General features: G+C 42.1%; 1 protein-coding gene across 4 annotated transcripts in view; it reads left to right on the top strand.

The window, feature by feature from the left end:
• Positions 1–14374, top strand: part of LOC109644358 (uncharacterized) — a 23348-nt gene extending 8974 nt beyond the window's left edge. For 2 of the 4 annotated variants that reach the window (XM_069513919.1, XM_069513920.1), the window contains 2 exons: positions 13058–13483; positions 13584–14374. In XM_069513919.1, the coding sequence (XP_069370020.1) occupies positions 13182–13483; positions 13584–14043 (762 nt within the window). In that variant the 5' untranslated portion in view covers positions 13058–13181 and the 3' untranslated portion in view covers positions 14044–14374. Of the gene's footprint in view, positions 1–12209; positions 12358–13057; positions 13484–13583 lie in introns of those variants that run through there. The other 2 variants (XM_020109713.2, XM_020109714.2) reach the window with 2 other exon arrangements.

Raw genomic sequence — 14374 nt, 5'->3', positions numbered from 1 at the left:
TTTCTTGAAGTTCCTTTGACTTTGTTGTTGCCGTAGAGATGAGAGTCGTCGCGTAGCTTAATGTTCTCTGCTCCCTGTGCTGTTCAGTCGTGCATCTGGCTGATTGTGACTGCAGGTGATTGATGATAAGAACGTGAGGGATGAGGCCAAATGATGGAGAACTGACCGTGTTGGCATTAAGGATTTCTGTATTTAAAGAGAGAGTGAAATTTGGAAACTTACACCGCTCACAAACTTAGCTGTGGTTTTATTTGACTTTTGATGAAAAGGATCCCACAAGTTGTCCATGGCCTAAAGCTAGAACATTTTTATTGACCCATATAAACAGAACATCGTTGTCTCTTTTCTTGGCCCCTGTCTTGTCTGTTTCTGTCCCTGAAGACTTTCACAAAAATGAGCTGAAAGTCATTCCTTTCAAAGATTCCCAGTGTTTGCTCCAGACAGACATTCTCTGCTTCCCAATGCTTAATATGACAATGTCACCTCCTTAGTCTCAGACTTTATGTGATCTTTGATTTGCAATGTCTTTTGCTGCAGCAGACCCTGGTTTTAACAGCACAGTCTCCATATGCTAGACTAGAGTTTGAAGTGAGATGTGGGGAGATTGTGTTCATGTGACTCAGGATTTTTAGATTAGTTTAAGAATTAACAAGTTATCTTGTTAGAGTAGGTGCTTTATACATTTTTCAGAATCCTCTGGAAAATATCAGAATAATTGGGTCCAGACATAAGAAGAACGTAGCAGGAGATTGTCTAGTAAAAGTTCCAGTGCAATCGACCTGGATGTTTGCCTCATCCAGCTCCTCTGTAATATTTCAGGAGAATATTTGAACTTTAGTCTGAAAGCAATTGTGGATTCAGTGCACTGCTGTTCTTCAACCGAATCTCAGGTCTGCCTGTTGTCAAAACTGTATTTGTATAATATTCCAGCAGAGGGCAGCATATTCATGTACAATGTGGCCTGTGCTTTCAAAACAATGAAAATAATTAATGGAAGAAATAAAACAGTTTTAGCTTCATCAGGAAAACCACAGATAAAAACAAGATAAAATACTAAAGACTAGAATCTGGAGGTCAAAGTTCACTGACCTCACAATACATGTTTTTGTTCATATTTCAATTGAACTCTTAACACTTAATTACTTTTGGTTTAATTAATTTTCGGTCTGCTCGACACATATAAGGCTGGAGGGACATTAATCTAAACTGATGAATTCTCCAGCAGCTGCATTAAAACCCTGAGATGCACTCGTTATTTTACTTCATTTCTAAAGTGAATCACTATTATTTTGAATGAGAACGACCCGACAGTGAGAGGTTTACCTGCACCTGAGTGAGAGACGAGAATAACGGACACCGCACGCAGTGACCTCGCTGGGAGAAACTCCCTCTGCTCCCGACCGATTGACTAATTAATAGGCCTGGCTGCTGATAGCCCTGAATTAGTTTGCAAAACAGATGAGGACAGCCGCTGTGCCACTGAAACCTCTGTGGGGAATGACGGTGAAGGAAAGCCTGGAATTAATGAATAACAAGAACTGTACTTCTATATTATATTTGAGAAATAAGTTGTCACGTGGCAGAACAGCTCCGTGAGGCAGCAGCTGGAGTCCAAACAGGTGGACCTTTTGTTTTTTCTGGAGTTTGAACCAGCGCCCACACAATCATTCAAGAACTTTATGTAACACAGGAGGTAGAGGGATGGTACCGCTGCAAAATACCATGGGGTAAAACATTAAAGCGATTTTTCAGGTGCCGATGAATCAATAGAACAATGGGGGTAATTATCTGTGGAGTGGAGAAAGCAGTTTAATTCAAATGTGCAGCTTGAATGGAGCTGGAGTTTAGCCACCTCGAGATAAAGTGCTGAAAAGAGGCATCCATCTGTTTGTGTGTTTGTCCACTTCATGCATGTTCACTAATTATCATGAAACACAAGTACAGATGCAGCGGATGGGATCGTATCAAAGCTAGGTATGTATGTGATCATTGAATCAAATGACAGAAGCTCACATGGTTCTTCTGGGCAGGTGGAGGTGATTTCACGCATCATGCAGCTGCTGCTGAGTGCAACAGTCACGGCTCTGTCTGTTTTTTAAAACAGGCCCCAAAGTATCGTTGCTCTTCACAGTGCGCAGAAGAGTCAGCTCATCGTCGTTCCAGTCTTGGCAATCGCCCGGACTTAATGAGCCAGTGACATTTCACAGCATCATTTTACAGTCCTCTGCGAAGTCATAATCCACACAGCCCTACCAGGCCGTATGATTTGCATTTATATTGACGGCAGGAATGTTGTGATTGATGCAGCGGCTGCAGCCTGGACACAGTCAGATAAAATGGATCTTCCAGGCACCTTTTGGTCTTCACCGCCAAGCTGAAAAAGACATTTTTTTGTATTTCTGTTTCACACATTGTTCTGGTGAAGTCCCAAAAGGTCTTTGTGAAGACCGGGGTCGATTATAACGATCAATTAACAGCCGCTGGGAGAAGATGCCAATATGAGAAAGTACAGAAGGGACAGAAAGTTTTGCTCTTTCTACCATAAAAATTGATTGTGATTAGTAACACTGCAATAATACTACAGTATTTGTGTGGATATTAGCATGACTGCTAAATGAACACCTTTTCTTTATCCTTGTTTATGTCATGTTGGGCTCAATGGTCAATAATTGTTAGAATAATCAATAATCAATGCAAACTAAGTTCTGTGGAATCATACAAAGCAGGCATATAGTTTTAAATACCATTAAACTCAACACACAGGCACATTTCTGGTCACGTTTGAACTTTTATCCACAACTATCCTTGACAATTTAAATTTGATCCTGCATGTTCATTAACTTAACCTTAATTATGACCATGACAATCCTATTTTATCTGTAGCTATGAAATTATATGTGATTATCATGATTTTTATCTGGGGCGTCTCATATCAGTCTAACTCAATTATCTTCAATGGGCATTTTGTAATTAATTGATTGATTGATTGATTTTCTCCCTGAGGATCTGAATACTGTATAAATGCCTTCTAATTCATTTTAATTACTGTGTTCTCACATGAATTATAATGGGATTTTAATGGAAGTTTGATTCCTTTGAGATAAATATGGTTTCAGTTGATTGCTCCTGTAGTTCGTCCTGTGAGCTGCTCTATAACTGTGGAAATAACCGGAAGGCACAAATAAACAGGGCTCTGTGACTGACAGGAACTCTGGCATTTTGAGACTATAAAGGTTAGGCTTTCTTCCGGTGAATAAAGTATGTCATTCTGGGTAATCACGCTTGGTATTTTTGGAGACTAGCACCATATGAAAGCCTGCGCAACTTTAAAAAATGCCATGGGGAGAAGGTTGTCTGTTCTTACTTACACCATGTTGAATGTGGTGACTTTTACAGAAAGTTAACAGCACATCGGGTTTGTTTGAGATTGTATCTGATTATTATAGATTAGAGATGTTACCCTCCCCAGAGAAAATCTTTGTAACACTATGACCATGATCAGTGAGTTAAATGGGTGAGGTCAGAGCTTCAGTTGGTAATATTCAATATTAGTATGTACACACATATAATACGTTAATTTAGCAAATCTCAAACACCTCGTAACACAACATGAACCAAATGCTACTTCTTCTTTGATGGCAGATGGTGTCAGAGTGGATTACTCTCCAACGTTATGTGAAATGTCTCCGCTGTCTTTTTTAAACATTATTTCTGTCCTCTGCTCTAACCATGAATTTACTGTTGGGTAGAGCTTGTTGAGATATTCGTTGGCCGAAGATATTGGCTTCTTTAAATTTGGCTCAGACGTAGAGTTGGACTCATGGATGAACTCATTAGAGTTTGGTGGTCTAAGGTCGAGGGTCATGATCACTGTCATATTATAAATCATGTTTTTTGTTCTCTTGAACATGAAGACTCAAGTCTGCCTTCATTTTGAGGAGTTGCCACTTGGAGTCAAAGATAAATTGATTTGATTTTAGTGGTGAAAGGTCACGTTGACCTCACGAGTCTGGAAAATAAAATACAGAGACCGAAGCTTCAGGGGACGGGCAGAATATTTCCATACAGCCCTCACAGGTTTATATTCCCGGGCCGTAGTGAACCACTGTTTTTTTCTCTCCACCCACTGGCAAAGCCCAATGATCAGCAGCTGAGCTCTGAATTGAAACTGAGAGAAAATGGCTAACGTGGAAACTGATTTCTCCTTTCATCCCAACTGCAGTCCATATTGCCTGCTCATTCTCATATGTTTCCATGAACTACAGCTGTAAAATAGAAAGATTGGTTGTAATATCTTGCTGAAACCAGAAGAGGAGGCTGTGAAAGCAGCAGATTAAAACCAGTATCCTGTTGTTTTTGTGTTGGAGTTCTTGCAAAGTCCAGTATATTTATCTGGATTCAATTTTTCTACACATTTCCCACTGTTTTCCATTTTCTGCAGATTCATGAGTCTGCCCTGTACAGAGACTCATCATGTTTATATCAGGACTAAACCTTCAAACATAAGTAAATCTTTAGAGAGACACATACTGTTTCTCTGTTTGTGTCACAATATATAACACATTTTATATTCACATTAAAAGGTTCCTCACTACATGTGGTTTGGCTGCTCGTTGTTTTGCTACCATCGACCTGTCGTCATCCTTGTTTCCAGCAGAGAAGCTGTGATGAACCTGCTGTTCACATTTGTCCTGCAGCAAACAGCAGGAAGTCAAAAACAAGCTGGTAATCAAGGTGACTGACAAGGACCACCACAGCGGCTATTATCAAGGTCCTAGAGGTCTTAACGTCCATTAAATTTACTTCAATCAATTTTTCTTGTGGATCACAATTCTGTAAACTACGCAATTTGAATCGTATGCGATTCTATTGCCAAAAGCAGCCATAGTTTAACAATGTATCTGGATTTGTCTTTAAGTGAAGATGAACACATGCCGAGGTCACTTCTGATTGTACTAACAGGAGTTTGGAGGAGATACTTTAGTTTGTCTCTGTAAAAAAACACATTGATAAAATCCCCTATTTTGACCTAATTTCGTGTGATTCAAACGTGGAAGTAAAAGCTCTTGGAAAAGTGAACTGTAATGACCAGTTTGAATTTAAAATGTACAGACTAGTGGAGCGTCAGACTGTCTGAAGTAGTTTATGTTCAGAAAAATAAAGCAGTGATGTTAAAGGTAGAAGCTACTTATTCACTTCAGAAAATTGTCACAAAAGCACTTTCTCAGATTCTCCAAACATAAATTGACATAAACTGCTTTTGAGCAACAGTCTAAAATGAAAACATACTCAATTTGCTGTTTGAGGAAATGAACCCAGAATTACTCACATTTGAGAAGCTTTTTGGCCTTTTTACTTATAAATCATCAAAGTTTTGCACATTTAAATTGTTGCAGATTTAAAAAGCAAGTCGGGTTGAGATGGAAAGCACTGATGAAATTATGAGATATTTAAAGTTCTTGGAGAAATAAATCGTGTCCATTAAGAAGCTCTGAAAACAAGACATTGTGAACTCTGAGGCTAACAGGTGAGCCAGTCAACAAACAGCATGAGCTTTGTTTGTTGCTTTGACCCGTTGGACCGGAAAAATGCTTCGATGTCCTGATTGTCCGCTCAAGATGATTTTGCTCGACAGCGTCATTGGCTTTCTGCTGATTGGTCAAGAGGGCACGAAATAGGTCAAGCTGACAGCGAGCACCCTCTCCTGGATCATTAGACGGACGACTGAAGATGTGTGGTGTGCTTCTAGACTTCTTGAGTGGAAAAGGCCACAGAATATAACATGAGAACCTTAGTGCGGAAATGTCTAAATCAAAAAATCATTAAATTATTGTTAAAGCACCACAAACTATATTTACTTTGGTGGAGTCGATGTAATTCACTTCTAATTTCAGCCTCAGCACAATGTCCAATAATGTAAATGTTCATTGAAATGTGTGGCAGCGCCTTATTTTGAATTCACGTTGTGTCTGATGCGACTGTAGATTGAATTTCTCCATTGAAAACAAGCAGACGCATTTTGTTTACATTTTCCAGCAAACAAACACTCCTCACTTCCTCTCTTCATTCCGTCACACACACACACATGAAAACAACATGATTCTCAGACAACACACCCAGACACTGGCCGGAGATGGCTGTCATTACAGAGCATCTTCTAAGTATTCCAACTCAATCAGAGGTGATACAAAAGACCTTATCAGAGCTGATGAGCTGCCGTCTCAAGTCCCCTTCTTCCTTCTTCTGCTGATTGCAGCTATCAGTGGCCTTGTGGGTGAGATGCCGCCTGATAACGCTCCGCTCTCAACGAGCCCATCTTCCATGTTTATCCTCGGAAAGGTGATGTCCCCGGGAGGTGTCGCAGCAAATTACTATGTGGTGTGCCCACACAGATTATTGTAACATGTGTTGCACTTCTCTAGCTCAGTGTCGCACAACATGTGCTGATCTCAATTTCTCTTTCAACATTTCAAATAACAGTTATTACTTATATTCAGACCAGCACATGTGGTGTGTTTGGTTGTAAGAAGTGATAATTAGGAAGATCATCATAGAACATGTGACAGAAAGGGGTTATTTTACACTTTAGCTATAATGGCCATGACCTAGTTTTGTGTTCACTTCTGTGGCTGACATCATAGACTAGTTTGGTCCCATTCACTAACATAGAGGAGGCAGGGTTTAATAAGTATTTTGCCACCAGGAGGCAATCAAGACACTTTGACTTCTGTGGCTGAAATCATAGATTGTAGATAAAGATGCGTTGTTGTTATTTCAGGTAACATTTGAGCTGTGTTTGGTAGGTTTGCTATGGTTATGATGTTAGAACTGAGATAATTAAAGCGTTGTACTGTGCATATCAATTTCCATCCTTGCATATTTAAACGTTGACCTCAAAAAATTGAGATGTGATTATTCCAGGGTCAGGAACTGGAATTTACATCCATGGAAATGATGGAATCCCATGGAATTTGGAACTGACAGTTGTCCGCTCTCTGCTGCTCTCTCACATCACATTTAGTATTTCCAGGGAAATTCACGATCAACGCCGATAAAGCCCTCCATTCTATTTCAGTAGGTGGATATGTTGTACCTAGAGCACTCACAGTCAACGTGTCGTCAGAACAAAGCTTTTCCCTTGTCCTTTCGACTCTTTTCCTCTTTCATACATGTCTTTGTCGTCATGTTTTCAACTCCTATGAGGCTAAATAATTCAAAATGAATGCACTTGCCATGTACAGCCCAACGTTTTCCTACCGGGATCTGTGTTTGAGGGACATGTTCCGTTATCATCTTTACACATGACCCATATTTTAACGGGAAGCGCATGTTTCCACATGTTTCACATCATCCACTGTAACCACGGCTACTAAAAGCATATGACTTTTAGTATTTGTCGGAGCATTTACATCGGAGCGTTTATGGCATGTGTATGTATGGCAGCATGATTTAAGATTTCAGAAGGCTGCCTGGATGGAAACCAAATTATGAAAGAGCAGGTTGGACAAAACTCTGTGTACAATACATTTTTCATAGTTTATACAAAGATACTGAGGCTTGAGCTGTGCTGAGTCAAATACTGAACTACACTCCGCTTGGTTTATGTTATTAAACTACTCAGACATCTTTTTTCCAAATTTGGATACTGGATACTGCATGTGTGCTTGTGCACCCTGAACATAGAACATACATCACTGTTAAACAAGTATTTTTGTACTTGATCCTGTGTAACCTCAACTATAGACCTTTACATGTCCTTTGCATGAGCCCTCCTACGCCTTGGGCGGGGGGGCGTCATCATCTGCCCTTTGACACCCTCTGTCTGAGACACACACACACACACACACACACACACACTCAAACACACAATTCCACAAAGGGCATTTTGACTGAGAGAATTCAATGTCGAGTGAAATTGTGGCAGGGTCATTTTTGATCCATCTGCGATCACCCGGAGGTGTCCTGCCAACTGATAGTTTCACATTCAGTCCATCTGAACGTCCATCACAGCCATTTGGAGTTCTGCCATCTGCAATGGAGGTTTTCTTTTCCTCCAGATAAAGGAACTCTGCTGCCGTCGAGCACTTTAATAATTGTGTTAGATGACTGAATGGGGATCGTTTGCAGTGGGTGGAGTAGTCTGGAAGTGGATCTTCATTTTAATGAGAGAATCATTGTCAGGACACAGGTGAGGAGTCCTCAGTGATTCTAAGGAGCTTTCACACCTACTTTGTTTGGACCAGATCTTCAGACTTGTCTGTTTAGTCTGAACCAAAATTTCAGGTGTGGAAGGTTCCTCAAACCACAGTCTGAGCAAAACTGCATAGTTCAGTGAACATGACATGAAAGTCATTTTACCAGTGCGCCCTCTTAAGTCTGTGTGATATGTTCTTAATGTACATTTATGAATGAAGCACAGAGGAGAGAAATGAACCAGACACAACTCACACACATAGAATCTTTTCCAGACGATTCAAACTCTGACCTCTACATCACCGACATGAAAATGGAAATAAGCCTGGAAACGATGATTGTTGAATGAACCATCTCTCGATTAGTGTGACACTTTTATTAAGCATTTGTTTCGGGACTAATGAAAGTTCTTAACCCACATCTCATCTCCACATCCAAGACAAACCATGTCTGACACTTACCTCCACTTTGAATCAGGAGGCATGAATACTTCGGTAATATATTCGACCAGATCCCGAAAGTTTCAAGTGTCTGTGGAAATAAAACCTCACTCATAGAATACATCAGAAGCTGTTTGAAAGCTCCTCGTTGGCTTTGTTCTCAGACCTTTGAAATTATTATGAAGCACACTGAGCTTTCATTTAGGCTCGAGTGGGATGATCACATGTAGCATTGTGATATTTGTGTTTGCACCACATCCAGGCTGAGTTGAAGAGTTTCGATCTCGTCATTGCTCCTCGTTTCTTTATCTCTGACACAGAACCAATTTCTGCCCAAGTCCTCTGATTAGTGCCATCAAGAGTCCTAAACGTCTCACATTTCATCCTCTATCAGGACGGTTTGTTCTTAAGGTGTCTCTCATGGGGGGGGGGGCAGGATCGTAGCTCAGTGGTCAGAGGACTCTTCGCTGTCGTGTTGACGTCAGCGTTACAGACTTAGACTAACATGTTCTCTTTCTCTCTCTTTTCTTTCCTTTGTCTTTTCTTCTTCTTGTGCTGAAAGCTCGGAGATGAAACTGATATAAATATCTAACCGTCAGTGAAACAGCAAGTCACTGAATCTCCCAAAATGTCAGGATTCAAGATATTCAGTTGTGAGTGTTGTTTACGCGGACAGGGGAGAAAAGGCTTGGCCTTGTGCCGAGCGATGCCACCCTGACGGCTTTAGCGCAGGACGACAGCTGACTGGGAATGAGTGTGGACAGCTGAGCAACCGCGGGGCGGCCCCGGCAGAGGGTCATTGTCTGATGACCTCGTGCTGTCTGCCGTGGAAAGCTGATCTGACAGCGCGAGGCCTGAGGCCGCGGACGCACATGTGGGAGCGCAGATAGCCACCAGGAGCCGCCGCCTGACTGACAGACGAGGTGTCAGGATGACTCTGAGAGGCATCCAGCCATTAACTGCTCAGCTTTACACATCAATGAAACAATCAATGAAACAATTAGAGCGATTATTGTTCTTTTCTGTTTTAAAATGAGGCTTTGACACATCAGGTCAGAGTTCAGTCCCTGCAACGCTGACACACCCCGGAGCTCCTGGTCCTCGCTGTACCTGCTCGTCAACACCTGGACAGTAGATGTAAGAGAAAAATAAAACAGATTCCCATGAAACTTGGTTGACGGATGTGACAGGTCAGGAGAGAACCTATTACATTGTGGTGCAAGGTTTCTATTCTTGAATTATGCAGATGTGATCGATTTGTTTTTGCCTATGGCTAAATATCCACTAATACCTGGTGAAGTTATACATTACGATATACCATCGTATCACAGAAGATATATTTCTTTATAAATCTCTCAGCTGTGTGAGGTTATACTGGTGGAATTTAGACTGAGAGATAAGTTGTCAGAAATCCTTGGGCTCCTCGGAAATAGCTGAGTGGTTTGAGTGCGCACCACATGGGTGCCAGTCCCCTCCACGGCGAGGCCCTGGTTTGATTCCTGTTTGCTGCGTCATTCCCCCAAAACTCCACTTCCTGTCCGTCTCCTCTGTCGCCACTGGCCAACACAGAACATGTCCGTAAGCAGTGCAAAAAATAAATATGCTTCTGAATAATTTGAGTTCTGAGCTCTCAACCCAAATCAACTCAATATTCCAAATTCACAAATTTGCCTCAAAGAGCTTCACCCTCCAGCTCTTCTCTCAGTGCTGTTATTAAGATCAGCATTAACCACTTTGCTGTCTGAGCTCCACCCTCATCTCCTGATATGAACAAATTCCTCCTTCACTGAATCATTTTCTTTCCACAAACACTTTCTCTGTCTTTGGTCTGTCCATTTTATTATTGTCCTTTAAACCCCAGTGCTTCAGTACTGCAGTCGTGTAGGTTGCTGGGGTGGAGGTTATTTTACGATTGTGTGGAATTTACATAAATGCCGGTCAGTAAAGTCGTGTTAACCTCTTGTGGCCCTAATCACTCATAAACACTTTGAAGCAGAGGTCAGGTACAGACTCCGCTGAATTACGCCCATTTTAACATAAATTGCCTGTTTTAATAAATTCATGCATATCATATGACACATGCAAGAGATGCAGAGATTCTGTGGAATAAATAATCGTTTGTTTTTTGTGCTCCAGCTGTCAATGGTGACGTCTCCGCATGTTTTTATATCATCAAATAAAAAACGGGTAGAAGAAAACTACCTAAAATGACAGAAACCATCTTTGAGATAAAAAAAATATTTCAGTCTTTTGATTTCCATGAGCAGATGAGTCGCTGTGATTCCTCCCCCTCAGTCAATCAGACCTCAAGACAGTTGAGCCCCCCCCCCCCCCCCGGTCCTTCACAGTCCAATCACTGAACTTCTACTTCAGTCATTCGTCGTGTCCGTCAGCAGAGCAGTGATGGACACGGCCACATGAGCCCTTCACATTAAGAGCTCATGAATAGATTCACATCTCTGTCATCATTAACCGGAGGATTCTCTCAGCCTCCACACATCATCTTCATCTGTGACGTCATCTTCCTCAAGGTTGTCATCACCATGATCACATCACCACCCTCATCTTTCAGTGGTGATCATCATCATCGTCATTCTGAATTCTGCTCTCACCACCGACATCATCAATTTCAAGAGTTTGTCTCTTCTTCTCAAGGTTTCGTGTCCGTCACAAGTTACGGCCACTTCGCTTGCTGTGAATTTTCCAGACATTTTTCTGCTGTTATTAAAATGTCTTACGCTACATTTCGTCTCATTAGTCCGACATTAAGAATAAAATAAACGAATTGAAGATTTCAGAATGAAGACATTTATGACTGTGATGGTCATTTCAAACAAAGTGCAGCTCCTGAATCACTGTGGGAAGACGTCTGAGCGGATCACCTCACGGCCCTGATAACAGATCTTTTAATATTACCGTCCTCGTCAACATGGCAGGATTGTGAGGGAGCCAGACGGGGTTATTGAGTGAGAGCTAAAGAGTTTCTCCCTTTCGGCTTGGCCCAGCGTCAAAACTTATTAGACAGATAAATGGGAGCTGGACCAGCGCGAGCTCCTTTCAGTGCCCGCGTGTCATTTATTCGTCCCCTGAATACCGGCTCAATCAGATAGCAGCCAGCCTTTCACTGCTGCCACCATCTCTTCGCATCTGTTGACCCGTGCTGGCACGGCCGGCACTAATGTGGGTCGCTCCGGTGGCAGAGGAACAGCTTTTCTCTTTCACTACCAAACTGATTCGGTGCAAATTATCTTTTGTTTTTGTCCAGATAAAGTTCTGATCCGAAGGTCAGACACAGAAATGTGGTTCTATTACTTTCTATTATATATTTTTTTAAACTTTTTTAAGCTTTTTCATCTTAGTTAATCATTCTGCAGGTGAAGAGGCTTTATTTGCTTTTTCGTTGTAGACGATGTGCTCTAATATTTACAGCCTCTCTGAAAGACAGTGTGTATGTGCTCATGTGTCTTTTGCTGCTGAAAAAAAAAGACATCCTTGACCAGTTTCCTGTATCCATGGTGATAGGAAGTGCTCTCCAATCATATTTCTGTCTTGAGTGTTAGGGAAATGCTCTGTTTCCTGCTGTTTTTAACGGCTTCCTCCCATTGGTGTCCGCTCAGGATTCTACATTAGGTCCTGGAAAGCTGCTCGGTCTTAACATGGGCTCTTGTTGTGTTGGGTTTTTATTTTATCGATTAAGTTTTCGCCACGATCAAATTCAAATGACGTAAGTTGAACATTTGTTTGGAAATAGTCAGACGTATTGATTTAATTGCAGTTTTCGGACAGTAAGCTTTTCTTATGAAAGCCTTCTTTTAACATACTTTGTATTTCACTCATTTTCTAAATATTGACTTGGTGCAGTGATTCCACTTTTATAACACACAGATCAATGTACTTATTTACTGCATGACTCTACGTAGAGTTGTTTTTATAACTAGTACTGTTATAGAGCAAAGTTTAACTATTTAACTATTTTGTCGCAGAAGAGATCAGAGTGAACACAGACACAACTCCAAATTAATTTCTACTCTCATTTAATTATCGAAGTTAAAATTCTCTTAAAGGCTGAAAAGCTGAGTTTCATTGCCCTCTGTGGTTGCAAGTTGTCATGACAACACTGCTGGGTGTGACTTTAAATTGTGTTTTTGTACCTGTACCCACTGTGATGTCATCAAGTACCCCACATACACTTACTACATCACTGAAACCAGGTGAGACATTAAACAGAGAGAGAGATTTTCAGCTGGTGTTTAGTTGCTCTGCCAGTGGATGACTTCATTCTTCACTGTATTTGTATCTTAAAACAACAGTTTTCAACTTAATAGATGTAAAAGACGGATTTCAAAATGAGAGATGATTTATCTTTATTGGAAGTTGTCGTCTTCATCTTGAACCGTGCAGTAATTGAGAAGTGTTTCTTACAGAGCGCCGTAAAAAAACCCCACTTAAAATCCACTTGAAGCTGCGTCCTCGGAGACACCTGCTGTCTATTAACATGGGGAACTATTTCATCACCATCAAGTAAAGCTCCACCACCGACCCACTGGGATGCAGATTGGTCATCAGGTCACTGGTAGGACCCCTCTCCAGATCCCTCCCCAGCCCAGCCTGCTCCCGATCCTGCAGGACACCTTCCAGCCCATCCTGGTCCGAGCCATCATCGACCCCAGCCTGGGGATGGAGAGCCCCCTCCAGCCACAGACACCACAGTCACCCAGGACCTGCAGCTCACCGGGACCTGCTGGGAAATCCTGCTGGAGCTTAGATATGAGGGTGGCCGTGCTCCTGCTGACTCTGGCTGGAGCTGTGATCCTGCTGCTGCTCTACAGACTCCTACAGTTTAGACACAGGTGTGTTCAGGGTGTTTATCTAAGATTTGGGTGAATTTTTAAGTATTAAATGTTAAATCTTGATGAGAGTGTGTTATTTATTTTGTGCTGCGTTCTGCAGGCTGAATGTGGCAAGGGCGAGGCACGCTCTGGAGTACCACGGCTTCTACCGCACCGCCACCTACACTCTCAAACACCCTGCACCACCATGTCGGGACCTGCCGCCCAAGAACGGAACTGTCCCCGATGCTTGTCAGCCGGTCCAAACTGTAATCACGGTGACGCCCGTTACCATCACCCCTGGGCCGCCCCCGCCTGTAGCTATTCCCCCCCCACTGCCGCTCCCTCCACCTCCCGCCCTGCATCCGCCCTCTCTCCCGCCGACACCTCCTGTCCCCGCTATCCCTCTTCCCCTGCCGGTGATCCACACCACCCCACCCAGCCCTCACCTGTCGTGGGGAGCATGCTCGGACGCAGACGTCTACTCTCGGATCGGAGCTTTCAGGGCGTCCAGGCTCTCCAGCCTCTCCAACCTCTCCACCCAGTCAAAGGTTATCCTGTTTGAACACTCATCTCTCTGAGCTCTGACGTAGAGCATGAGTGGAAACACATGAATGCATGAAATGTCGTGATGGACAGGACGTGATGATGAGTATACATTCTGTATGCTGAATATTTGATGTTCACACGCTGTGTGACCAGGCCACAGTCGATGGTTCTTTCCCTCAACAATATTTACCTACATATATATATATATATATATATATATATATTATTTAAATATATTATGGACTTACACAGTGCAGAGTGTTGGTTTGCCAGCATTATACTTTTAAAATAGAAACCACGGCTTCAGATTCAGAGTCATCACATCGCTGTGATCCTTAAGAATAAAAGTTGGCATTTTCTCAG

This window comes from Paralichthys olivaceus, chromosome 18 (assembly GCF_024713975.1).
Source record: "Paralichthys olivaceus isolate ysfri-2021 chromosome 18, ASM2471397v2, whole genome shotgun sequence".
In the NCBI taxonomy this organism is placed as follows: Eukaryota; Metazoa; Chordata; class Actinopteri; order Pleuronectiformes; family Paralichthyidae; genus Paralichthys; species Paralichthys olivaceus.
This window is presented reverse-complemented; position numbering and strand designations above follow the sequence as displayed.